The sequence below is a fragment of the Pseudorca crassidens genome, chromosome X (assembly GCF_039906515.1).
Source record: "Pseudorca crassidens isolate mPseCra1 chromosome X, mPseCra1.hap1, whole genome shotgun sequence".
NCBI classification, from domain to species: domain Eukaryota; kingdom Metazoa; phylum Chordata; class Mammalia; order Artiodactyla; family Delphinidae; genus Pseudorca; species Pseudorca crassidens.
In genome coordinates, this window is record NC_090317.1 from 127,699,867 (window position 1) to 127,726,302 (window position 26,436).

The window sequence follows — 26,436 nt, forward strand, 5'->3', positions numbered from 1 at the left end:
ACAAACGAATATAACAGAACAGAAGCAGACTCACAGACATAGTGAACAAATCAGTGGTTCCCAGTGGGGAGAGGGAAGGGCGACGGGGCAAGATAGGGGTAGGGGAGGAAGGGGTATAAGCTATAAAATAAATAAGCTACAAGGATATATTGTACAGCACAGAGAACGGAGCCAATGCTTTATGATACCTTTAAATGGAGTATAAGCTATAGAAATTTTGCATCACTATGTTGTACACCGGAAATGAATAATATCGTACATTAACTGTACCTCAACAAAAACTAAAATAAAGTGAGAAATGCACAATTACGACAAGGCAGGGAAGTCATGAGTGTGGCAGAAAGTGAAACCAGCTTCCCATCCCGGCAGGAAAGGCGTGCCTACCTGGCGTGGTGCTGGCCTGGCCACAAGGGGCAGGAGGTGGTAGAGGGGAATGGAGATGCCGATGTCTCGGGGTGGCTGTCGGAGAACTTGGTGACGTGCCAGGAGTGTGGCCTCCAGCTCAGCTCAGTCCTCCTGAAAAAGGATGCAGATGGCTCAGGGACTTCACAGCAAGGACAACTTCAGGCGAAGAAAGGAGTGGGAGGCAGAAACGATTCCTGGGTGATTTACTGCATCGCTGTCAGGTGCTTCCCACTGCATCTGGGCACCAACGCTCTTTGTACAGGTTCGTTACCGGAGAACATCCCCGGGCGAGAATCACAGGCCCCAGAATGGGAACCAGCCCTTAGGCTTCCAAATTCATTCTAAGTAAGTACATGAATCTTGCCCATGACCCCCGCTGCCCCACCCCCAAGACACAGCAGCATCTTCTGTCTGTCCAGTGCCAGTGCAACTTTGCACAGGCCCTTAGCCTGTTTGAGGAGAAGGCACTGGGCTGCAGAAAAGCTTGAGCTGGGTCCCGTGGAGTTTTGACTGCATTTATTTATTCACTCACTTCACTAAGTGAACACAGCTATCCTGCAGTTAACGGGGACTGATGGACATGTATTCCTCTGAGCCTCCCAGAGCGTCCAAAGTCATCTAAGGGTTCCTGTCATGGGAATCACCACGCCCTAAGACCAACAGGCTCCAGTCCATTCCTGCCAGGGCTTCTGAACGGGGCAGGAGCCTTCCCTGCCCGCCTCCACCGCCCCCACCATCCGTGGGTGGCTAATTAGGTTTTTGACCACACCTGCCCAGGTGTGAAACAGCATGTCCAGTTGGACATCCCTGCAGCCGACGTAGGAACATCACAGGGCCTCCCGGGTAAAGCTGCTGCAGGAGCACATGGCCCATGCTCGCCCCTCCTCCTCCCGCAATTTTTTTTTTTTTTTTTTGTGGTACGTGGGCCTCTCACTGCTATGGCCTCTCCCATTGCGGAGCACAGGCTCCGGACGCACAGGCTCAGCGGCCATGGCTCACGGGCCCAGCCGCTCCGCGGCATGTGGGATCTTCCCGGACTGGGGCACAAACCCGTGTCCCCTGCATCGGCAGGCGGACTCTCAACCACTGCGCCACCAGGGAAGCCCCCTCCTGCAATTTAAGATGGATCTAGCCTCACCAGGGACACTTTGTACAGCCCAATCGAGATCGGAGAAAGGGTTCAACTGAGCCTCTAAGTACCTGATGGGGATCAAACATTCTTCCAACAGGCAAAAACATTAAAGAATATTATGCAACAACGAATATTAAAGAAAACCCAGAAAGCATTTATAACATAAACCTTCTGATGACTCAGAAACGAGGAAAAATACACGGGTGGCAAAATGTGGAATGTGTTGACTTTTTGATAGTTTCCCACGAGCTAAAGCATAAAAGAGACGAATTCATCACACCACAGAAGTAAAGGGATTGTAAAACCAAAACTGTACCTCATAAAGTTTCTCAAAATCCTCGTAAGGAAGGTTCTGGCCACGTGAATTTCATTTTCAGATGGCTTTTCCTGTGCTATAATATCCGTAACGTCTGTCATCTTCCTTTACAGGTAATTAATGAAGGAAACAAACTAGACAAACTGCAGGCAAAGGAAAAAGAGGCTTGGAAAAGAAAACGCCTTACACTTTGTGGTAACATATTTCAACTCTGTAATTGGGATGAGTGGGGAACCAGCTGGTTTACTGGGGCAGTCGAGCTCTTTGAGAAGACTAAATGTTTCTCCTCTTATTTTAAAGGATAATACAGGCAGACCTTGGAGATGTTTCGAGTTGGGTTCCAGACCACCACAATAAAGTGAACATTGTAATAAAGCTAGTCACGTGAACTTTTTGGTTTCCCAGTGCATATAAAAGCTATGTTTACACTATACTATAGTCCACCAAGTGTGCAACAGCATCATGCCTACAAAAACACAATGTACATACCTTAATTTTAAAAGACTTTATTGCTGAAAAACACTATTATCTATCCTAGTAATATTAGTAACATCAAAGATCACTGATCACCGTAACAAATATGATAGTGGAAAAGTCTGAAATACTGTGAGGATTACCAAACTGTGAGACACAAAGTGAGCCAGTGCTGTTGCAAAAATGCTGCCAACAGACTTGCTTGCCACAGGGTTGCTACAACCTTCCATTTGTAAAACAAACAAACAGAAAACACGCAGTATCTGTGAAGCACAACACAGCAAGGTATGTCTGTACACAGATACATGCCTCTACTTCGAGGAGACATAGTCAACAGTTACGGTACTAACTGGAGCTTTAAAGAAAAAAAAGGAAAACACAGTGAAAAGGGTGATACCTAGAAGCTGTAAGTGAGGAATCATGGCTCCTGGGGAGACTGAAATTTCCCTACGTATGTGGCTCTCGTCAGGTCCTCAGACTTTCCTAGAGCACAGTGAACGTATCTGGGAATCGAGGAAGGTTCAGGCAGTTTCTGTCAGCCCCTCTGATGTTTAAAACTGGATTCTGCTGATGAAAGGAGGACATGTGGCTGATGAAAGGAGGACATGTGGCTGATGAAAGGAGAACATGTGGCTGAGCGCTGGTCTCTCCATCACAAGCCCGTGACCACGCTGGGCAGGAAAGCTCTGGGGACCGAACGCTCTGGCGCCACCTAGCGTTCCCAGATGGAACAGAAATGGCAGGGGCCGATTTAAGGCGCTCGTTTCAACAGACGATGGTGCTTCTTCCCACACAAGATACGCACTCCAGGTGGCTTTAAACCACCCGGGTCCTTGGAAGTCTGGGGCCGTGAGGGGTGCACAGGCCACAGGCTGTGCCAAAACAGGTGGGCAAGGTGCCCCGATGTGAGGGCCTCGGAGAACTCGGACCACGTGGTACCTGGTGGTACCTGGTTAGGGGTTAACCGCCCTGCCCCCTCAGGGGGCCACGCGTGTCGGGAGGAAAGGCACACACAGCAGGTATGCAGCGAACCACACCCGAACCTTCCTGTCCTGGCGGGCGGGACGTCTGCTATGTCTGCTACAGCTGGACCAGCCCCCCCACCCCCCCACCCCGCCGCCGCCCGCCACAGACATCAAACAGGAACAGAAGGGAGAGCTGTGAAAGGAACGCCCCCTCCGCAGGCCACGCAGTCAGACACAAGCCAGCTCGGCTGGGGAGACCAGCAAGGACGCCCTTTCCGGGAGGAAGAAGGACGGCACGGCTCAGCCCAGAGACATCCAAGGCCATGCTTCTGTGCAAGGCCGTGTGGTCAGCGATGCCAGGGAGGAAACAGCCGTGACCCGGCCGGGGTGCGGGTGCTGACCCTCCTGTGCGTGCAGCTGCACGATCCTGCCAGCTCAGGAAACGCAACAGGGCTGCGTCCAAGGCACGCCCACGGGAGACTAACAGCCACTACCATGGTCACCCCGTGTACAGGGAAGAAAGCCTTTTCATTCACATGGCCACTGCTGCTCGGAAAGCTTAAAGAATAGGCATATTGTAGAAAACATGGAACATTTAAAAACTGAAATGCGATTAAGACAATAAAGGAGGATAACCCGTCATCTGAAGATGAACGGTGGGTAACGTCTCTGCATTTCTTTCCCCGTTTCAGACGGCTGAGAGCATCGTGCAGACTTGGCGGGGCCCTTTCTCTCTGCAGCCCGCCTGGTTTGGTGAGCATTGACTCTCCAGGCCACTGTCACTTTTCCAAAATGTCATTTTTAATATGGCATAATATTCCTTCCACATGAATACTGAAAAGCAATGCTGCTGACTATTAACACCGGGTTTCCTGGCTTCCAAATCAAATTATTCGCCCTAATGAGGGTTCTCTGAAACCTTTCCCAAAAGGTGCACACCAAAATTAATCTAAATTTACTTCAATTTCTAAAAATAATTTTTTATGCTAGGTAGTCTTTTTTTTTTTTTGAAGGGAAGGGGTTTAGATCTCAAATATAAAAAATGCTAGGATACCAATGAAAGTTAAGAATGGATCTAGATACAGAAAATTCATTTTTAAAAAGAAATTATTAAAATAAGGGCTTCAATGAAATGTTTCTCATTCAGAGAAAGAGCAGAAGTCCCTCAAAAAAAAAAAAAAAATCACGTGAACGCCGGATTATTTTCCTAACGTTTCCAAGTGCAGCCAACAGGCGGTGCCTCAGAAAACAAACGCAGTCCGCATGTGGTCCCCACGAGCGCGCGGGGGTGGGGGGGGGGGGCTGACAGTACCAGGCCTGCAGGCTGGGAAGCCAACGGGAAGGGCCTGGCGGGACACTGTGAGGGGGCGCCACAGGGTGTGTTGGCTGCAGGCGACATCCTCGGGGGAAAATAAAACCAACAGTGATGCTTGGGGCACCTTAGAAGCAAGCGTCAAGGGGGGCGGCAGTGGGGAGGGGCTTCCAGATAAAGGGAAGGCTGGAAGTTCCTCAAATGCTTCCCAGTGAGTCCTGTGGGTGATGGGGGTGAGTTCCGGGCAAGGAGCCCCCAGAAGCTTAGGGAGGGAGGGTGTGCAGAGGCCCCGAGGGACAGGCCCACAGAGGGTACAGGCCCTCGAGATACTGGGCTGGAGGAGGGCGGCAACTGCAAACAGCCTTTTTATTCTTTAAAAGTGAAACACACACATAAAAAGCACCACCCTACAGACACAGAATGAAGCCTGCCCCGAGCTGCTGCTTCCTTCCTGCGCCGGTCAAGCCTCTAGAGGACAGGTGCTGCGCCGGTCAAGCCTCTAGAGGACAGGTGCTGAGCCGGTCAAGCCTCTAGAGGACAGGTGCTGCGCCGGTCAAGCCTCTAGAGGACAGGTGCTGCGCCGGTCAAGCCTCTAGAGGACAGGTGCTGCGCCGGTCAAGCCTCTAGAGGACAGGTGCTGCGCCGGTCAAGCCTCTAGAGGACAGGTGCTGCGCCGGTCAAGCCTCTAGAGGACAGGTGCTGCGCCGGTCAAGCCTCTAGAGGACAGGTGCTGAGCCGGTCAAGCCTCTAGAGGACAGATCCTGCGCCGGTCAAGCCTCTAGAGGACAGATCCTGCGCCGGTCAAGCCTCTAGAGGACAGGTGCTGCGCCGGTCAAGCCTCTAGAGGACAGATGCTGAGCCGGTCAAGCCTCTAGAGGACAGATGCTGAGCCGGTCAAGCCTCTAGAGGACAGGTGCTGCGCCGGTCAAGCCTCTAGAGGACAGGTGCTGAGCCGGTCAAGCCTCTAGAGGACAGGTGCTGCGCCGGTCAAGCCTCTAGAGGACAGGTGCTGCGCCGGTCAAGCCTCTAGAGGACAGGTGCTGCGCCGGTCAAGCCTCTAGAGGACAGGTGCTGAGCCGGTCAAGCCTCTAGAGGACAGGTGCTGCGCCGGTCAAGCCTCTAGAGGACAGGTGCTGAGCCGGTCAAGCCTCTAGAGGACAGGTGCTGCGCCGGTCAAGCCTCTAGAGGACAGATGCTGAGCCGGTCAAGCCTCTAGAGGACAGGTGCTGCGCCGGTCAAGCCTCTAGAGGACAGGTGCTGAGCCGGTCAAGCCTCTAGAGGACAGATGCTGAGCCGGTCAAGCCTCTAGAGGACAGGTGCTGCGCCGGTCAAGCCTCTAGAGGACAGGTGCTGAGCCGGTCAAGCCTCTAGAGGACAGGTGCTGCGCCGGTCAAGCCTCTAGAGGACAGGTGCTGCGCCGGTCAAGCCTCTAGAGGACAGGTGCTGCGCCGGTCAAGCCTCTAGAGGACAGGTGCTGAGCCGGTCAAGCCTCTAGAGGACAGGTGCTGCGCCGGTCAAGCCTCTAGAGGACAGGTGCTGAGCCGGTCAAGCCTCTAGAGGACAGGTGCTGCGCCGGTCAAGCCTCTAGAGGACAGATGCTGAGCCGGTCAAGCCTCTAGAGGACAGGTGCTGCGCCGGTCAAGCCTCTAGAGGACAGGTGCTGAGCCGGTCAAGCCTCTAGAGGACAGGTGCTGCGCCGGTCAAGCCTCTAGAGGACAGGTGCTGAGCCGGTCAAGCCTCTAGAGGACAGGTGCTGAGCCGGTCAAGCCTCTAGAGGACAGGTGCTGCGCCGGTCAAGCCTCTAGAGGACAGGTGCTGAGCCGGTCAAGCCTCTAGAGGACAGGTGCTGCGCCGGTCAAGCCTCTAGAGGACAGGTGCTGCGCCGGTCAAGCCTCTAGAGGACAGGTGCTGCGCCGGTCAAGCCTCTAGAGGACAGGTGCTGAGCCGGTCAAGCCTCTAGAGGACAGGTGCTGCGCCGGTCAAGCCTCTAGAGGACAGGTGCTGAGCCGGTCAAGCCTCTAGAGGACAGGTGCTGCGCCGGTCAAGCCTCTAGAGGACAGATGCTGAGCCGGTCAAGCCTCTAGAGGACAGGTGCTGCGCCGGTCAAGCCTCTAGAGGACAGGTGCTGAGCCGGTCAAGCCTCTAGAGGACAGGTGCTGCGCCGGTCAAGCCTCTAGAGGACAGGTGCTGAGCCGGTCAAGCCTCTAGAGGACAGGTGCTGAGCCGGTCAAGCCTCTAGAGGACAGGTGCTGAGCCGGTCAAGCCTCTAGAGGACAGGTGCTGAGCCGGTCAAGCCTCTAGAGGACAGGTGCTGCGCCGGTCAAGCCTCTAGAGGACAGGTGCTGCGCCGGTCAAGCCTCTAGAGGACAGGTGCTGCGCCGGTCAAGCCTCTAGAGGACAGGTGCTGCGCCGGTCAAGCCTCTAGAGGACAGATGCTGCGCCGGTCAAGCCTCTAGAGGACAGGTGCTGCGCCGGTCAAGCCTCTAGAGGACAGGTGCTGAGCCGGTCAAGCCTCTAGAGGACAGATGCTGAGCCGGTCAAGCCTCTAGAGGACAGGTGCTGAGCCGGTCAAGCCTCTAGAGGACAGGTGCTGAGCCGGTCAAGCCTCTAGAGGACAGGTGCTGAGCCGGTCAAGCCTCTAGAGGACAGGTGCTGAGCCGGTCAAGCCTCTAGAGGACAGGTGCTGAGCCGGTCAAGCCTCTAGAGGACAGGTGCTGAGCCGGTCAAGCCTCTAGAGGACAGGTGCTGAGCCGGTCAAGCCTCTAGAGGACAGGTGCTGAGCCGGTCAAGCCTCTAGAGGACAGATGCTGCGCCGGTCAAGCCTCTAGAGGACAGGTGCTGAGCCGGTCAAGCCTCTAGAGGACAGGTGCTGAGCCGGTCAAGCCTCTAGAGGACAGGTGCTGAGCCGGTCAAGCCTCTAGAGGACAGGTGCTGAGCCGGTCAAGCCTCTAGAGGACAGGTGCTGAGCCGGTCAAGCCTCTAGAGGACAGGTGCTGAGCCGGTCAAGCCTCTAGAGGACAGGTGCTGAGCCGGTCAAGCCTCTAGAGGACAGGTGCTGCGCCGGTCAAGCCTCTAGAGGACAGGTGCTGCGCCGGTCAAGCCTCTAGAGGACAGGTGCTGCGCCGGTCAAGCCTCTAGAGGACAGGTGCTGAGCCGGTCAAGCCTCTAGAGGACAGGTGCTGAGCCGGTCAAGCCTCTAGAGGACAGGTGCTGCGCCGGTCAAGCCTCTAGAGGACAGATGCTGAGCCGGTCAAGCCTCTAGAGGACAGGTGCTGCGCCGGTCAAGCCTCTAGAGGACAGGTGCTGAGCCGGTCAAGCCTCTAGAGGACAGGTGCTGAGCCGGTCAAGCCTCTAGAGGACAGGTGCTGCGCCGGTCAAGCCTCTAGAGGACAGGTGCTGCGCCGGTCAAGCCTCTAGAGGACAGGTGCTGCGCCGGTCAAGCCTCTAGAGGACAGGTGCTGAGCCGGTCAAGCCTCTAGAGGACAGATGCTGAGCCGGTCAAGCCTCTAGAGGACAGGTGCTGAGCCGGTCAAGCCTCTAGAGGACAGGTGCTGCGCCGGTCAAGCCTCTAGAGGACAGGTGCTGAGCCGGTCAAGCCTCTAGAGGACAGGTGCTGAGCCGGTCAAGCCTCTAGAGGACAGGTGCTGCGCCGGTCAAGCCTCTAGAGGACAGATGCTGAGCCGGTCAAGCCTCTAGAGGACAGGTGCTGAGCCGGTCAAGCCTCTAGAGGACAGGTGCTGAGCCGGTCAAGCCTCTAGAGGACAGGTGCTGAGCCGGTCAAGCCTCTAGAGGACAGATGCTGCGCCGGTCAAGCCTCTAGAGGACAGGTGCTGAGCCGGTCAAGCCTCTAGAGGACAGGTGCTGAGCCGGTCAAGCCTCTAGAGGACAGGTGCTGAGCCGGTCAAGCCTCTAGAGGACAGGTGCTGAGCCGGTCAAGCCTCTAGAGGACAGGTGCTGAGCCGGTCAAGCCTCTAGAGGACAGGTGCTGAGCCGGTCAAGCCTCTAGAGGACAGGTGCTGAGCCGGTCAAGCCTCTAGAGGACAGGTGCTGAGCCGGTCAAGCCTCTAGAGGACAGATGCTGAGCCGGTCAAGCCTCTAGAGGACAGGTGCTGAGCCGGTCAAGCCTCTAGAGGACAGGTGCTGAGCCGGTCAAGCCTCTAGAGGACAGGTGCTGAGCCGGTCAAGCCTCTAGAGGACAGATGCTGAGCCGGTCAAGCCTCTAGAGGACAGGTGCTGAGCCGGTCAAGCCTCTAGAGGACAGGTGCTGAGCCGGTCAAGCCTCTAGAGGACAGGTGCTGAGCCGGTCAAGCCTCTAGAGGACAGGTGCTGAGCCGGTCAAGCCTCTAGAGGACAGGTGCTGAGCCGGTCAAGCCTCTAGAGGACAGGTGCTGAGCCGGTCAAGCCTCTAGAGGACAGATGCTGAGCCGGTCAAGCCTCTAGAGGACAGATGCTGAGCCGGTCAAGCCTCTAGAGGACAGATGCTGAGCCGGTCAAGCCTCTAGAGGACAGATGCTGCGCCGGTCAAGCCTCTAGAGGACAGATGCTGCGCCGGTCAAGCCTCTAGAGGACAGATGCTGCGCCGGTCAAGCCTCTAGAGGACAGGTGCTGAGCCGGTCAAGCCTCTAGAGGACAGGTGCTGCGCCGGTCAAGCCTCTAGAGGACAGGTGCTGAGCCGGTCAAGCCTCTAGAGGACAGATGCTGCGCCGGTCAAGCCTCTAGAGGACAGGTGCTGAGCCGGTCAAGCCTCTAGAGGACAGATGCTGAGCCGGTCAAGCCTCTAGAGGACAGGTGCTGAGCCGGTCAAGCCTCTAGAGGACAGGTGCTGAGCCGGTCAAGCCTCTAGAGGACAGGTGCTGAGCCGGTCAAGCCTCTAGAGGACAGGTGCTGAGCCGGTCAAGCCTCTAGAGGACAGATGCTGAGCCGGTCAAGCCTCTAGAGGACAGGTGCTGAGCCGGTCAAGCCTCTAGAGGACAGGTGCTGAGCCGGTCAAGCCTCTAGAGGACAGATGCTGAGCCGGTCAAGCCTCTAGAGGACAGGTGCTGAGCCGGTCAAGCCTCTAGAGGACAGGTGCTGAGCCGGTCAAGCCTCTAGAGGACAGGTGCTGAGCCGGTCAAGCCTCTAGAGGACAGATGCTGAGCCGGTCAAGCCTCTAGAGGACAGGTGCTGAGCCGGTCAAGCCTCTAGAGGACAGGTGCTGAGCCGGTCAAGCCTCTAGAGGACAGGTGCTGAGCCGGTCAAGCCTCTAGAGGACAGGTGCTGAGCCGGTCAAGCCTCTAGAGGACAGGTGCTGAGCCGGTCAAGCCTCTAGAGGACAGGTGCTGAGCCGGTCAAGCCTCTAGAGGACAGATGCTGAGCCGGTCAAGCCTCTAGAGGACAGATGCTGAGCCGGTCAAGCCTCTAGAGGACAGATGCTGAGCCGGTCAAGCCTCTAGAGGACAGATGCTGCGCCGGTCAAGCCTCTAGAGGACAGATGCTGCGCCGGTCAAGCCTCTAGAGGACAGGTGCTGCGCCGGTCAAGCCTCTAGAGGACAGGTGCTGAGCCGGTCAAGCCTCTAGAGGACAGGTGCTGCGCCGGTCAAGCCTCTAGAGGACAGGTGCTGAGCCGGTCAAGCCTCTAGAGGACAGATGCTGCGCCGGTCAAGCCTCTAGAGGACAGGTGCTGAGCCGGTCAAGCCTCTAGAGGACAGATGCTGAGCCGGTCAAGCCTCTAGAGGACAGGTGCTGAGCCGGTCAAGCCTCTAGAGGACAGGTGCTGAGCCGGTCAAGCCTCTAGAGGACAGGTGCTGAGCCGGTCAAGCCTCTAGAGGACAGGTGCTGAGCCGGTCAAGCCTCTAGAGGACAGGTGCTGAGCCGGTCAAGCCTCTAGAGGACAGGTGCTGAGCCGGTCAAGCCTCTAGAGGACAGGTGCTGAGCCGGTCAAGCCTCTAGAGGACAGGTGCTGAGCCGGTCAAGCCTCTAGAGGACAGGTGCTGAGCCGGTCAAGCCTCTAGAGGACAGGTGCTGACCGGCCTCTCCCTCTTCCGAGCTGCCTCTACCTTCTACCACACCAGCTCCCTGCAACTCAGCTCTGGCAGCTCCTGCCTCACCCCACCGCCCTCAGCTGCTCCCAACTGCCACGGAGCGAAGCCCGGGCCAGGCGGCACTGGCATCGCTGGGACGGCTGTGTTTGCACAAGCCCTCAAGGTCATTCCGAGGCGAGCTCAGGTCTGAGACTCGCCGCTCTAGCCCCGAGATACCCTTCCTCCCTTCCCCCATCCGCTCTGCCAGCCTCTTTAGGAGGTCCCGGCATCACTGACTTAGGTCCACGTCTGTGTCTCAAAGCTGGCTCAGCCTTCAAAGGACAACCTGACTGCTGAGCTCTGCTCCAGCCCTCCCTCCTTCTGCCAGAGCCACCACTTGTTAGAGCTTTTCCTGTCCATGCCCATCCGCCCCCTCAGCTGCCAGTGCCCCGAGGGCAGGACCTATGGGTACGACTTCAGCCGCCTGGCTGGAGCGCTTCCAATGTACATTACGTGAATGAATAAAAACAGAGGTCAGACCACTCTGTGAATGGCGGAGTTGTTTTCCCGGGCACTGATCTGACAACACGATGCTGTGGGTGGTGACATCACACTTGATAAACCGGGATAAGAGTCCAGGAGCTCCTGCCTTTATAAACGAGGCGAAAGAGGTAAAGAGGACAATTCCCAAATGACCTAAATAGCTGAAACTGATACAAGACATCAAAGCTGCATTTTAAACCAATGCCAGGGCCGTGTAGCAGCATTCACACGGGATAAAAGCATCAGGGTTCCGCCCCACGAGGCCGGGGCACCCCTTATCTGTCTCCCAGCAAGGGCAAGTGCACGCCTGTCTCGGCCTCCGGCGTTCCCCGGGTGCATGAGCAGGAAAGACCGCGTAGAAATGTCACACAATGAACGCAGGCAGAACTGGAGCAGACCCAAATGGCCTGGCTATTTTTCCATTAACTTTTGCAAAGGGGGGTGAAGGGGACTGTCTCACCCAGCACTACCCGTACTAAAAACGCTTTGTCCAAACCACCCGAGGTCACGGTGCATGTCCCCAGTTTTCAGAAAGGCACCGATGCAGCTTCTTGGCTACATTTAAACAGAATGGATTTTTCGGTAAAGACACCCCAGACACTCAAATGTGCAACCATTAACATAACTAAGTACGAGCAGCCCTAAGGATTAGCAACAGAGCAACAGAGTCTCATACGTCAGAGTATAGAAACAAAAGTACGTGAAACGTTCTCTGCCTGCCTTAATATATTAGAAACCACCAGCGCTTCCAAACTAAATTATATCAACATCACTCGCACGCCTTCTAACGAAAAACAAAATCCTAACTGTTTACCGCTCTCTACGTGGCTTAGAATCTGAAACATCTCACCTGGAGATTCAGCTGATTAAGCTGGTTAAGCCACACGCTGAATCTGCATCTGAGGAGAAGCAACCTTTCCCCAAAAAACACAGTCCTGCTCTGTGTGGCTTTTTTCCTCCGATTTTATTTCATAAAAACAAGAATGGCAAACAGCCCAAACGAGTCGGCGTCTGTCCAGGATAAACCTCTGGGTCTACTCTGTTTTAAGAAGAAAATAAGCACAGGAACAAACAGGAACAAATCCCGCAAATGCTCAAAACAGACACTTTCCCCCTGAAATTTGAACGAGCCATCTCAGACCACCCTCCAAAGGCAACACCCACCAGCATCGCCAGTAAGACAGACACCCTCTGTGGGAACACACAGTTTCTGCCCCAGGAAGAGCTCTTGGGGGTGGGGGAGAGGGGGGAGAAAGGAGAGGAAGGGGGAGGAGGGAAAAGCAGGAGGGATACAACCTGCTGACGTCCCATCCATCCCTCTCCTCTTGCTGCTTCAGGAACACCTGCACTCATCAATGTTGGGGCCACGCACAGAGACACCTGCCCTAGGACAGCTCCAAGGAGCCAGCAGCAGAGGGGAGCCCGGCACGACACTGGCTTGGTGTAGAACTCACTGCAACTCAGTGACGTCCAGAAACCCACGCACGGGGCAAGAAACTTGCTCCTAGCAGGCGTGGGTGCCGTCACTAGACCAGACACCTCCTTTCTTCAGATGTGTCGCCACGCCACCCCACGTGGCCGTCCCTTACGGCCTCCTGCAGCGAACCTCCATCCTTGGGTGTTAATCTCCTCCCGAAGGCAAGCTTGGCGGACGTAAGCAGAGTCACGGAAGGGTTTAAGGCCTCCGGCAAAGAGGCAGGAAACATACGTCAACCCTATGCATAACGTGGCCCTGGCATAAAAACTGCTCACAGCAGCGGACGGCTCAAGAGGGCCACGAACAACGAAGTGGCAGGCGAAGTTCACTGTAGACGAGACTAAGATTACCACATACATTTGGAAGGAAGACCGAAAGAGTCATTACAAGCTATACAATAGAATTCACGGCCTGACAGTTAAGAGACGTGTTCCCTACGGTGTTTGAAATTCCATGTACGTTTTAGGAGCTGAACGTATGGTACCAACTTCCCTGTGAACGGAGGACAGTGGATGGTATCCCGGCGCTGCGCACACAGAGCTTTTAGTGAGCATTTCACGGCATCGGACGGCAACAGCCTTAACCCAGCACCGGGCGAGAAGCGTCCCCTACTTCAGCACGTCTCCCACAGCAAGGGGCTTACCGACGCCTGCGTTAATCAGGAAAAGGCCTCGAGTGACCTAGTTTCGGGTCTTAACCTTTTCCAAGCACATGTGCTTAAGCCAGTGGTATAAGCACTGCGGCCACCCAGCAAACCAGCCCGTGGCCCTCAGGGAAACACCAGCGCCGAGATTCATCCCACACCTGCCCATCAGGATCTCCAGGGAGGGGCCGACACGGGGGAAGAAAGTGCAGGCGACAAGTACACAGAGAAACAGGCACAGAAGAAGAGGTTACCACATCCTCCCACACTTTCCTGCGAGCAGCACTTCCTTGGCCGAACAAAGAGGGAAGGACAGGGTGCCCGGGAGGCACGGCCAGGCTGCCCCTGCTGGTGCCCCGGTTCCGCTGACTCCCGGGCAGACGCCAGGATGCCACCTGGACATCTCAAAGGAGAACATGTGTGCACCCGGTGGGGCTTCCTGTTACCCTGCTTTGTTTCCAGCCGACACAGCTCTGGGAGGGAAGCGCTGGCTCTCAGCTGTCTGGGAAAGAAACGTGGCTGGGGAGAGACAGTGATCTGGGTCCTTGTCTCCCAAGGCATCGCGCTCACCCAATCCCGGCTTCTAAACGATGACAAGATACACAGTGCCCATGCCCCGTGAAACCGGACGCCACCGCCTCGTGAAGTCAGCCCGCCACCACCCTCGCCTGGCCGCCGGGTGCCCTGCTCGCCGCACAGTCTGAAGCAAGACACGCACACCCAGCAGCTGTCACCAGCGGGAGGGCGTCAGGATGTGATCCACGATGCCCACTTCGTTCATAAAACCACGGGTATGTGTTTTACACCGAGGCGCGTACACGCCTCTTCCCAGAACCTCCGAGAAAAACCAAGCCTGCACTGGCCACTCTCACCCTCAGGACCCTAAGCTGTTTTCAATCTTCATCAGAAAAGCCACGCTTTCTTAAGGTGCCTGGGCTGGGCAGGGAGTTGAGGGTTCAGGCAGCTCATTTATCATTTGGTGATCCGCAGGTAGGGCAACATTTGATATTGACGTGTTGGTGGCTCAGTCTATGAATTAACTACAGAGTGCCTTCATACACTAAACACTTTTTTTTTTTTTAAGAGTACGTGATCCAGGGCTTCCCTGGTGGCGCAGTGGTTAAGAATCCGCCTGCCGATGCAGGGGACACGGGTTCGAGCCCTGGTCCGGGAAGATCCCGCATGCCGCGGAGCAACTAAGCCTGTGCGCCACAACTACTGAGCCTGCACTCTAGAGTCCGCGAGCCACAGCTACTGAGCCCGCACTCTAGAGTCCGCGAGCCACAGCTACTGAGCCCACGCGCCACAACTACTGAAGCCCGCGTGCCTAGAGCCTGTGCTCCACAACGAGAGAAGCCACCGCAATGAGAAGCCCATGCACCGCAACGAACAGTAGCCCCAGCTCGCCGCAACTAGAGAAAACCCACGCGCAGCAACGAAGACCCAAAGCAGCCAAAAGTAAATAAATTTATATATATATATATTTTAAAAGAGTACATGATCCCTTTTGGAGCTCTCCATATTAACACTAGTTAGAAAATGCTAACTGATCTCTGAGATACAAGTCAGATTAGTGGTTGCCTAGGGATAAAGAAACACGAGAATGGTGAGATTTAGAGAGAGAAGAAAACGTCACCGATTTAAGAGAAATCATGTTAAAAGCACTCACTGGTGCCTTTGTAATAAGGTAAATGGTAAGTTAGTATGGAGTTTTTTTCTTTTTTTCTTTTTTTTTGCAGTACGCGGGCCTCTCACCGCCGTGGCCTCTCCCGTCGCGGAGCGCAGGCTCCGGACGCGCAGGCTCAGCGGCCATGGCTCACGGGCCCAGCCGCTCCGCGGCACGTGGGATCGTCCCGGACCGGGGCACGAACCCGCGTCCCCTGCATCGGCAGGCGGACTCTCAACCACTGCGCCACCAGGGAAGCCCCATATGGAGTTTTAAAACTCCTTATTATGTGCATCTTCAGTACTTACAACCGTAATTCACCATGTGCCGGATGACATCAACAGATCCTAGTATTGACTAATTAACCATTTTGTAGAATTTTATTCACATTTCTAGGCAAAACCACCGTTTCAGACTTTTCTAATAGGCAAAAGTAATACCCACACACAGTATTAAAATTTAATCCAAAATTACCTTTAAAAAATTTAAAAACACCTAAGTTTGTTTTTAAAAGTGTGTTTGAAAAGAAAAAAACATTTGGACAAACTGCTTGGTTTGGTTTTATATTGGGTTGTATGTGTTAGTTAGAATATTAAGCGCTATCTAAACTAGACAGTCATCCTGCACACCCCTCACTTAAAGGGAAACCGGGTATGCGGATTACAAAGTGGGATTCTACACCAGGGCCCCCATCAACCCCTCACAGCCAAAGTTTGACCGGTCTCCCCACAAGTCTGTTGGATACGCAGTCAGCTCCACGGCCAACGGGCCGGGCCCCCAGGCCTTCTCTCTCCTTCTACCCCCAGTTCTCATGGTGTGTACTCCGAACAGAATTCACATCATCCGGTTTTTACATCCTTAACTATGTTCCTCGAATTCAAAAAAAAAAAAAAAGCTTCTGAACACATGGAATGATGCCCAACCTCGGTCATAATGACAGAAATGCCCATTTAAACGGTAAAAGCATCGGTCACCTATCACATCCACAAAGCCAACAAAAACAGACTTCACGATGCACGGTACTTTCTGCCTCCAAACCTCCCACGCTAGGAACGGATCAGGACGGCCTACACGCACATGTATGGGGTCTCGGGTACAAAAACATCACATCGCAGCACTGTCTGCTGTACACCGGAAGCACCGTAAATGTCCGCACACAGAGGACCTGCTAGACACACAGCAGAGGATCCAGACCGTGGAGCCGCACGGGGTCAGGAGAAATCTCGACTCAGAGCACTCACCCTGGACCAACCCCCATTTTCAAGTGTAACACATAAGGAGGTACCTGTGTCTAAAAGGAAACCTAAGAGATTAGTACTGACACGGCCACTCTCCGGAGCGGCAAAATGGGAAGATGAGAGGGCTTGGGAGAAAGGCTGATGTATCCCACCCAGTTCCCGTTCCAAAGTGACTGTTGTCCCACGCCCATGGGTTACTCTGAGTACTCATAAATGCGGAATAAAAAGTCACTCTTGGAGTAACTGTAGCCGGCATTCCAACACCCACCCCTTAGGGTGATCCTGCCTGTCTTGATCACAGAGCAATAAACAGAGCCTCCTGGGGGCACCGCCCAGAACAGAGCACAGCTGACCGCTTCCTGGGGACCAAACCTCCTGCGGAGTCCTGTGAACACATCACACGGAACCCCAAAGGCCTCTCCTCTTTAAAAGTGCAACGAGGGCTTCCCTGGTGGCGCAGTGGTCGGGAGTCCGCCTGCCGATGCAGGGGACACGGGTTCGTGCCCCGGTCCGGGAAGATCCCACATGCCGCGGAGTGGCTGGGCCCGTGAGCCATGGCCGCTGAGCCTGCGCGTCCGGAGCCTGTGCTCCGCAACGGGAGAGGCCACAACAGTGAGAGGCCCGCGTACCGCAAAAAAAAAAAAAAAAAGTGCAACAAGCTCGCCATTTTTTTTTTTTCAAGCTCGCCATTTTTATCATCAGAGAAGTAATACACTTAGACTGTGCACTTAATGGATAAAATGGTAAGTTTTGTTATGTGTATTTTACCAAAATTAAAACTTTTTTTCATGGGGCCGATACAGTTCTATAACTGCTTGTATGTGTTCCACTCAACTGGACTTTGAGGGGCATCTTTCCATGTCACGAAATACTGACACCATTTTTTTCCATAAATTTATTTTATTTATTTATTTTTGGCTGTGTTGGGTCTTCGTCGCTGCACACGGGCTTTCTCAGTCCCCTCTGCGGTGTGCGGGCTTCTCATTGCAGTGGCCTCTCCCGTTGCAAAGCACGGGCTCTAGGCGTGCAGGCTTCAGTAATCGTGGCTTGCGGGCTCTAGCATGCAGGCTCAGTAGCTGTGGTGCATGGGCTGAGTTGCTCCGCGCGGCATGTGGGATTCTTCCCGGACCAGGGCTCGAACCCGTGTCCCTTGCATTGGCAGGCAGATTCTTAACCACTGTGCCACCAGGGAAGCCCACTGACACCATTTTTTAATTTTGTAGTAGCACTTGTATTCTTTTTAAAAACTTTTATTGACGTATAGATTTATAACGTGTTCATTTCTGCTGTACAGCAGAGACTCAGTTATACACACACATATATTTTTTTTTCATATTCTACTCCATTACGGTCTGTCACAGGATGCTGACTAGAGTTCCCTGTGCTCTACAGTAGGACCTTGTTGTTTACCCATTCTACATGTAATAGTTTGCATCTGCTAATCCCAACCTCCCAATGCATCCCTCCTCCGCCCCCCACCCGCCTTTGGCAACCCCCAGTCTGTGCTCTGTGTCTGGGAGTCTGTTTCTGTTTCGTAGATAAGTTCATTTGGCTCACACCATTTATAATGGCAGCACTCTGTAGTACGGATGGTCCCTAATTCACTTCAGTCATTTCCTTTTGCTGAATATCTAGGATCCAAGAAATGAAATTCTGAGTCCAAAATAGGCCTTTTGACACATGTTGCCAAACCGCTTACCAGAAAGTCTCATCAGCATTACATCAAATAAGCACTTGTTTCCCCACATCTCAGCACCAACGGGCATTGCTATTCCATTAGATGTCGGCCAGCTGGAGAATCAAAACCTGGTTTGTAAGTAAACTTGTCGATCCCTAGTTAAACGTCTTTTTAAACACTTGTTTCCTATGTGCATTTCTCATATTAGAAACTGCCTATGAGTGTCTTTCATTCAACTTCCTACTGGGGTGCAAATTCCCTTCTTTATAGCTGTTGTTACTAAACCAACTTTATTACACACCTGCTTTTTCTTTTTTTGGACCCTAGAATAAGATCTGACATAGACCAACATTTCATTTTTACCTTGTGAGATGCAACCGGTGAAAGTATTCATGCATCCTGATTCCGTCCCCCAGGATGTGTCACTGGCTCGCTTTTATTCGCTGCCGCCTCCCCCGGGCTGGCCGATGTCACACTGACAGGTTTTACTGAATGAGCACCTCAGTGTCAGCATCCCCATGAGGCCCTCCAATGACGCCCGTCCCGGTGCAGTTCAAATCAATTCGATTCAGTAAGTCCAAGCCCTTCATTTGCCCTTGCGTGTCGGGCACTGCAATAAGGAGCCGCAAACTGGCGAGACGGTTTGCTCACCGCGTCAACTAAGCCAGTGTTTTCCCAGTGCGGGGAGATGGACAGTAAGCCAACGAGCCGTCTGTGTGTTCTGGGGGCTCGGGCAGCCCCGCAAAGGAGACATTTCAGGTGGTGGTTTATAACCGCTGTCTCCCCTGTGTGGGTCAAGTGTCCCTCACCATCACCAGCGCTCCACCAAGTCTGACGGAATCCTGTGAGGACTTCACACGTCCTGCCTTAGGAGGCTTAATAAGGTGACCTCAAAGAAATTACACACCATGATGGTACCCGTCCTGTCCCCTGCTCCCCCAGAAGTCTCCAAAATGGCCATTCTGAGACTTCAGTTTTCTGATTTACAAGGAGGACAGCCTATTCCACTGAGAAATGAGGCTGCTTCATTAATGTGGCAAAGGATGAAATTTTTTCCTTCTTCGTTTCTGAACCTCCTCCTTGGATGCTATTTTGGTCCCCCAAAAAATAAATACATAAAAAGTCCACAGGGATATGTCTTCAAGTCTGTACTAAAAACTGAAGGCCTTGAGTCAATTTACTTTTTAAAATATACAGCCAGGCTTCCCTGGTGGCGCAGTGGTTAAGAATCCGCCTGCCAATGCAGGGGACACGGGTTCGAGCCCTGGTCCGGGAAGATCCCACATGCCGCGGAGCGGCTGGGCCTGTGCGCCACAGCTACTGAGCCTGTGCTCTAGAGCCCGTGAGCCGCAACTGCTGAAGCCTGTGTGCCACAACTACTGAAGCCCGCGCGCCTAGGGTCCATGCTCTGCAGCAAGAGAAGCCACCACAGTGAGAAGCACATGCACTGCAACGAAGAGTAGCCCCTGCTCGCCGCAACTAGAGAAAGCCCGCACACAGCAACAAAGACCCAATGCAACCAAAAATAAACAATAAATAAATAAATAAATTTTTAAAAAGTAAAATAAAATTTACAGCCAACCTTGGAAAGACTGCACTAATTCTGCTAAAAGGGGCACGTCAACACTTTACTATGAATTAGCCAACTGTAGAACACAAGGTCGAGAATTATTTCTCTCTGAAACCAGTCACCAGAATTCCCTGGCGGTCCAGGGGTTAAGACTCAGCACTTCCACTTCGGGGGCACAGGTTCGATTCCTGGTCCCTGGTTGGGGAACTAAGATTCCGACAAGCTGTGCAGCGTGGCCAAAAAACAAAAGTCACACAACACCTCCATGCTGCCCCGTAGGACCGTTCTAGTGCCTGTGTGTGAAAGCATCCCGTGCCCAACTTCACTTTCCGACCCCTTCAAATCATCCCAACTCCTATCCACAATCTCCTTTCTTGGAATATGCACTTGCTCCCCTCAGACCTCAGCACAGCACTGGAAACACCTGCTAGCTGACCTGTAAGTCTATATGCATCCCATTTTAGCCTAAAACCCCCAAACCTGGTAGCCTGCCACCTTGTGTAAAACACAGGCAATGACATTTCATCATCTGGAGCATAAGCAGTTTCCCTCACTGCCAGAAAACCACCGACATGTTGCCAAGAATAAGATTTAAGTATTCAAAATCACTTACATCAAAATTAACAGTCAACAGTAATAAAAGAAGAAATCTTTTAAGAACCTACTGTATAGCACAGGGAACTCTACTCGATACTTTGTAGGGACTTCCCTGGTGGTCCAGTGGGCAAGACTGCACGCTCCCAGTGCAGGGGGCCTGTGTTCGATCTCTGGCTGGGGAACTAGATCCTGAATGCACGCCACAACTACAAGTCCACATGCCACAACTAAAGATGCCACGTGCTGCAATGAAGACCCTGAGTGCCACAACTAAGACCCAGCGCAGCCAAGATAAATAACTATTGGAAAAACAACAACAACTTTGTAATGACCTACATGGGAATAGAATCTAAAAGAGTGGACATCTGTATATGTATAGCTGATTCATTTTGCTGTATAGCAGAAACTAACACAACACTGTAAATCAACTATACTCCAATAAAAATTAATTTTAAAAAAAGAATGTTTAAAATTTTTGATGTTGGATTCATCCTTGGCCAAGAGATAGATTCCTAAGTGTACATGCATGTACACACACACACGCGCACGCGACTTAAGTCCAAATCACGATTGCCACAGTGACACGGCGCAGCCAATAGACTCCAGGTTTCACGGTCCCGCTCATCTCTGTTTGTAAACAAGGCACGAGGCCCAGGTCTTACCTTTTCACCACCAGCTTCAGGGTCTTATGCGACCCCTTCACCAGGCAAATCGCTTCCTGTCTAAACCCCGACAGACTGATGTCGTTGATGCCAACGATCTCATCTCCGGCCAACAACTTGTCCACTGCCGCAGCTTTGCTTCCTTCTTCGATCTGCAACACAGAAGTGTATCCTGTGAGCCTCTTGAACAAGCAAACAAGTTCCCAGGACTTGGCCAGGAAGACAACATGCCCGTGACACACGCCACCCACAGGTTTTCTCAGACTGGCTTCAGGACAACCCAGGGGTGAAGGGATCCACCTGGGCCCTGATTCCCAGCGGGAGACCAGGGACGCATCCCTCACCCGGTCTGCCTCTGCAAGGTGTACCATTCACGGAGGGGCGGGAAAGCGCACGAGCTCTCAGAAACACACCAGAAACAGCAGAGCCAGAAATACCGATTCACTTTCTGGATCTCCTTCCTCCAAAAAATCATGATGGATTTTTTAAAAATTATTATTTACTAGTTATTTCTCATAGATTAATCCCGCACCTAGTTATTTCCGTAACAGCTGTATTTAGATATAATTCAGATAGCACACAACTCACCCATATAAAGATAAATGAGCGGCTTGTTAGTAAATTCACAGTTGTCCAGCCACCACCACCACCCATTTTAGAACGGTTTCCTAACCCCAGAAGAAACCTCGTCCGTGCCTGTCAGCGGTCACTTCCCGATGCTCCCAGCCCCTGGCAACCATGCGTCTGCTCTCTGCGTCTAGGGTTTGCCTATCCTGGATATTTCATATAAACAAAATCCTACAATAGGCGGCCTTCTGTGTCAGGCTTCCTTCACTCAGGTTTTCAAGGTGCACCATGTTGTAGCCTGTGTCACAGCTTCATTCGTTCTTATGGCTGCAGGAAGCTCCACTGTAGGGACGACCACATCTTATTTATCCGTTCATCGGTGATGGCTATTGAAGCTGCTTTTCCTTTTTGGCTACTAACGCTGCCGTGAGCACTGGTGTACAGGTGCGTGCTTGCGCGTGCGTCTTCACTTCCCTTGGGTGTACGCCTAGGAGTGGAACGGCAGGGTCGCACGGTAGCTACGGCGAACCTTGTGAGGACCCGCCAGACTGCCTTCTGAAGCAGCTGCACCACTTTACGTTCTGCATCCGAGGGCCCCAGTTTCTCCACATCCTTGCTGACGCTTAGTATCTGATTCCTTTCATTACAGTCCTAGATGACTACACCACGCTGGGTACGTGAAATACTCCCTACTCGGTGTTAAACACGCGTGTAGGAATGTGTTGACTGACTCCTTAAAAGCGTTTTATGATTTTTATCCTGAGGAATCTTAATCTTTAAATCCTCACCCTTGTCTTCCCTATACAGTAATAATCCAACTCAGCATCAAATAATCCATCGATTAACCAACCTGCTTCTGTACTAGCGCTTGGCAAACCGGGGCCCATGCGTCAAATCCAGCCAGCTGCTTTTTTTTTTTTTTTTTTTTTTGTAAATAAAATTTTACTGGAATACAACCAGAGCTATTTGTTTATACGCCGCTACAGGAGAGAACAGAAGAGTCTGACCCACAAAGCCAAAAACATTTACTACTTGGCTTGTTGTTAAAAAAAAGTTGCCAACCCCCGTTTCACACCGAAAAGCCATTATGTTTACGAACTGCTAGGACAACTAGTGAAAGAGATGAATGCTTACAGGCACAGAGGTGTACGGGTTAGGAAGTTCGCTGCTCTGTTTGCCAGGACTAACCTAAAAGTCCGTTCCGAACCTCACAAAGCACTAAAGCCGTGAACGTTTCTCCTCCGGTAGTTACAAAGCTGGAAACGAGGCAACTTACAGGCTCCGCTCTGAGACCACGTGGTGCTTTCCTAAAGTCTCCGCCGGATCCCAAGGACAGCTGAACTTTTCCTAGGTTAATAAAGCAATTATTCATCGCAAGTCCACGGCATAAACAAAATGAGCGCTCCTAACTAAACTATGAAGCGAACCATTCGGTTAACAACCGGTTTCAAAGTCTAGACAACTTTTATCCCGACATGATAACAGATCGTAAATGAGTTTCCACCCCACCAAGATTACACACTCAGCCACACGTGGCCAAGGTGAAGGTTACGTGGTGGGGAGTTTCCGTTTTGGCACGCCCTGGGTGGGAGGCCAAAGGGCCGTCCAGGCGGAGGGTCGGTGGGCGGCTGCCTGAGGGGAGGGGAGGGTACCCGGGGAGAGGTGGCCTGCTCATGGGGTGACCAGCAGCGGAAGAAATTTAAAAACTGGAGGGACGGGGATGGAGGCCTCCTACACAGAAAACAGAGCCACCAAGAGCTGAGGACAGAACCCTGGGGCCCCAACACGGAGAAACCTGGAAGAAGATGGGTGGGTGAAGGTGCAGGAAGTGAACAAAGAGGGGGTGAGAGTCACAAAAGCCCAAACAAGCAAACACGCGCAGAGCTGGCGAGAAGCGAGGGTAGCGCGTGTACGTGCGTCCCTCTCCTTGCGATGATGCCTCTCTGAATTTCAGCTTCACAAGAAAACTCTTCAGGCAAGACAACTATGACCAAGGAACTTGCAAGGGCCTTAGGGCAGCTTTCCAAGGCAGGACGTCCTGGAGGCAACCCGTGTGACTCAGCCATGACCTGGTGGGTTTTTCAGTCTCGTTCCCACAAACCCCTGGATGCACAAGTTCTGCGAGACTGTCTCCAAGCGCTGGCATCGAAGTCTGATGACATCGTGTTGCTTCCCCTCATCCGCAAAGACTTCCCAAGCTCCTCCTGCACCAGTAAAGACCGCACTCCGAAGTGTCCACCTGCGCCGTCCCGACCACACTCTACCTACATTCCCAGCAAAGACGGCCCTGGGCTTGGGAGACACAGAAGCTGGGGAATTCTCCCCGCCTGGCTTCCTCGCCAAGACAAACTGTCTGTTTGACGTTTATTGTGCTCATGGAGAAAACAGTTGTAAAAGAAGACGTTTTGAAAACCTCCAGTCTGTACTCTTGACCCCATCAAACTTCTCCCATTAGGAAGAATTAATTAGGCTTGAACTTGGTAGAGAGCAAACCTGAAGTTGGCTCTAGTCTCACAGGATACTTACTGACTCTGCCTGCCAGCACTGTACAGTGTATCACACATTACAGACACTCAGGATCGTTCTGTCACCGTCCCCTGCCTTATAGTCAAGAGAGCGCTTGGCACTGCCCCTAGCAGAGGGAACTGCCTGACATCTACAGCACTCGGGAGCCACAAACAGGGCAGTCCTGTCCCAGAGCCACCAGGCGAAGTTCTCAGTGCCGCTCGCTGTAGCTCAGAAGAAAAGTCCCTTTACAAAAAGACAGGCACGCGAGAACAAATGACTCCACGCCCATGATGCCTGTCCGTGTGTCACGGGCAGAATCAACGTCCCACGTTCACGTGCCAGGTCCAATATTCTGGTCTGAGTGTTCACTGGCATTGGAAAACTCCTGTGTAGGGCCTCAATTAAGACTCAAGTGTCCCCACATGTGCAGATTTCCTTGCTGTTCTTACGGAAACGCTTTTTCTGGAAACAGCAGCGGGGGAAAAAAACAGTCAATGGAAGTCTCGTTGGAACAAAGTTTTTGTATTTCATCCAACGGATGTTAGTTACAGCTGATCAAGGATGACATCCACGGAGGCCGGAGAACCTTGATTCTCCTGGGAGCCGGGACTCCCGTGGGAAGGAACCACATCAGGGCAGCAGGGGCGCGAGGGGCCGGGCTCGCTTGGCCTCGGGGCTGGAGATGAAAGACTTCACGAAGAGAGAGGCCCACGAAGGGCAACTTGAAAGGGGTGGCATGGATGGGGGCGGACATTCCACAGGGGGGTCTGCATGTGAAGATGGGGCAGAGGCAGGAAGCCGGGCCGGTCTGAGGAATGTCAGCCTGGCCCAGCGCAGAGCTCTGGCTGGGGAGCGTTTGAAGATAAGGGCAGAAAGAGGAAGATGAGGAACTTGACCTTGGGTCGGAATCTGGCATGATATCCTGGAGGCAGTGGGGGCCCCCCAAGGCCAGCACGGAAGCAGGGGAGTGACCTTCTTATTCCAGCAAATGCGTCTGGTAGCTTCATCCTGGAGGCTGACGCGAAAAGAATTTCTTCTGCCCGAGAACAGAAGGCGGCGGGTTCTGTCTTTGTACTGGACAGAAACAAGGGCTCAAACCAACACAGGGCAGAGAACACTAATGTAAGCAAGTGCTCCAGACACTGGGAAGGAAGGTCTAAGGACAGAAGCGATGCTGGACGTCAAGGGCCACAGGAAAGGGGTCGGCCGGGGGGAGCTCAGACGTTGAGCGGGACTGATGTGGAAAATCGCGACACCCAGAGATCAAAACCAAAGGAGGAAGAATGTGTTAAGTCCAGTATCATATTTCAAAGGCCATGAATCACACCCGTGATTAATCAGTTATGACTATCTCAAAGAAAGCTTTGCTGTCTGGAGAACAAGCCATGAGAAAGCACTGCCTTTTGTGAGCCAGGACAATCACTGACGTCACCTCCTTGGTCTGCTTCATTTAACTATTTTAACTCGTTCTCCTTGAGCTCCCTTGTTTCAGAAAAGAGAGCTGACTCATCCAGGAAAAGTATCAAATTGTGAACTAATCGGAGAGTGCATCTCTGGTAACCGAGAAGCCCATCGAAAACCAAAAACCTCTCAAGTGTTAAGACGTGAACATACCATCAGTCACTGGTCCCTGTCTCCCTTCTTGTACATCCCGAGGAGTGTTTTTATCGACTATTTGGGGAATTTAAGCTTCGCCGTAGCTCTGGAAACATGCTTAAGAAGGAAATCCCACCTCACCCCATTTCTGGAGTATAAACGCTTTCTGAAGAGGTGACATTGTTCGTTGGTTATTTTTTGGTCCAACCAGGGAAGGGTGGGATAATGAATTCAGCTTAACATTCCATGGGGGGTAGTTTTTCTTAACCTGACAACACAAAACATACTCAATAGCAATTTGGAGACGCAGTCACGCACGTAATAGGTCTTGAACAGGATACCCGGAGAAAAACATGGTCCAAAAGGATATGTGCACTGCAGTGTTCACTGCAGCACTGTTTACAATAGCCAAGACACGGAAGCAACCTAAACGTCCATCAACAGAGGAAAGGATAAAGAAGATGTGGTGTGTGTGTGTACACACACACACACACACACACACACACACACACACACACAATGGAATATTACTCAGCCATTAAAAAGAATGAAATAATGCCATTTGCAGCAACACGGATGGACCTACGGATTGTCATACTGAGTGACACAAGTCAGACAGACAAAGAGAAATATCGTATGATATCGCTTATATGTGGAAAATTTAAAAAATGCTACAAAAGGCAGAAACAGACTCATAGACTTAGAGAACGAACTTATGGTTACCAAGGGGGGTGGGGGGAGAGATAGTTAGGGAGTTTGGGACTGACAGATACACGCTGCTATATTTAAAATGGATAACCGACAAGGACCTACTGTGTAGCACAGGGAACTCAGCTCAATATCTTGTAACAACCTAACTGAGAAAAGAATTTAGAAAAGAATAGATACATGTATACCGTATAACTGAATCATTCTGTTGTACATCTGAAACGAATGCACCATTGTTAATCAACTATATTCCGATATAAAATAAGAAGTTAGGGCTTCCCTGGTGGCGCAGTGGTTGAGAGTCCGCCTGCCGATGCAGGGGACACGGGTTCGTGCCCCGGTCCGGGAAGATCCCACGTGCCGCGGAGCGGCTGGGCCCA

At 52.5% G+C, this 26,436-nt stretch overlaps 1 protein-coding gene across 2 annotated transcripts in view; it reads right to left on the reverse strand.

The window, feature by feature from the left end:
• SHROOM2 (shroom family member 2) overlaps nt 1–26,436 on the reverse strand; it is a 140,485-nt gene that overhangs the window by 57,996 nt on the left and 56,053 nt on the right. The window contains exons 2-3 of one of the 2 annotated variants that reach the window (XM_067722248.1): nt 20,678–20,829; nt 385–516 (exon numbers count right to left, since the gene is read on the reverse strand). In XM_067722248.1, coding sequence (XP_067578349.1) covers nt 385–516; nt 20,678–20,829 — 284 coding nt within the window. The remainder of the gene's footprint in view (nt 1–384; nt 517–20,677; nt 20,830–26,436) is intronic. The other variant, XM_067722249.1, reaches the window with a different exon arrangement.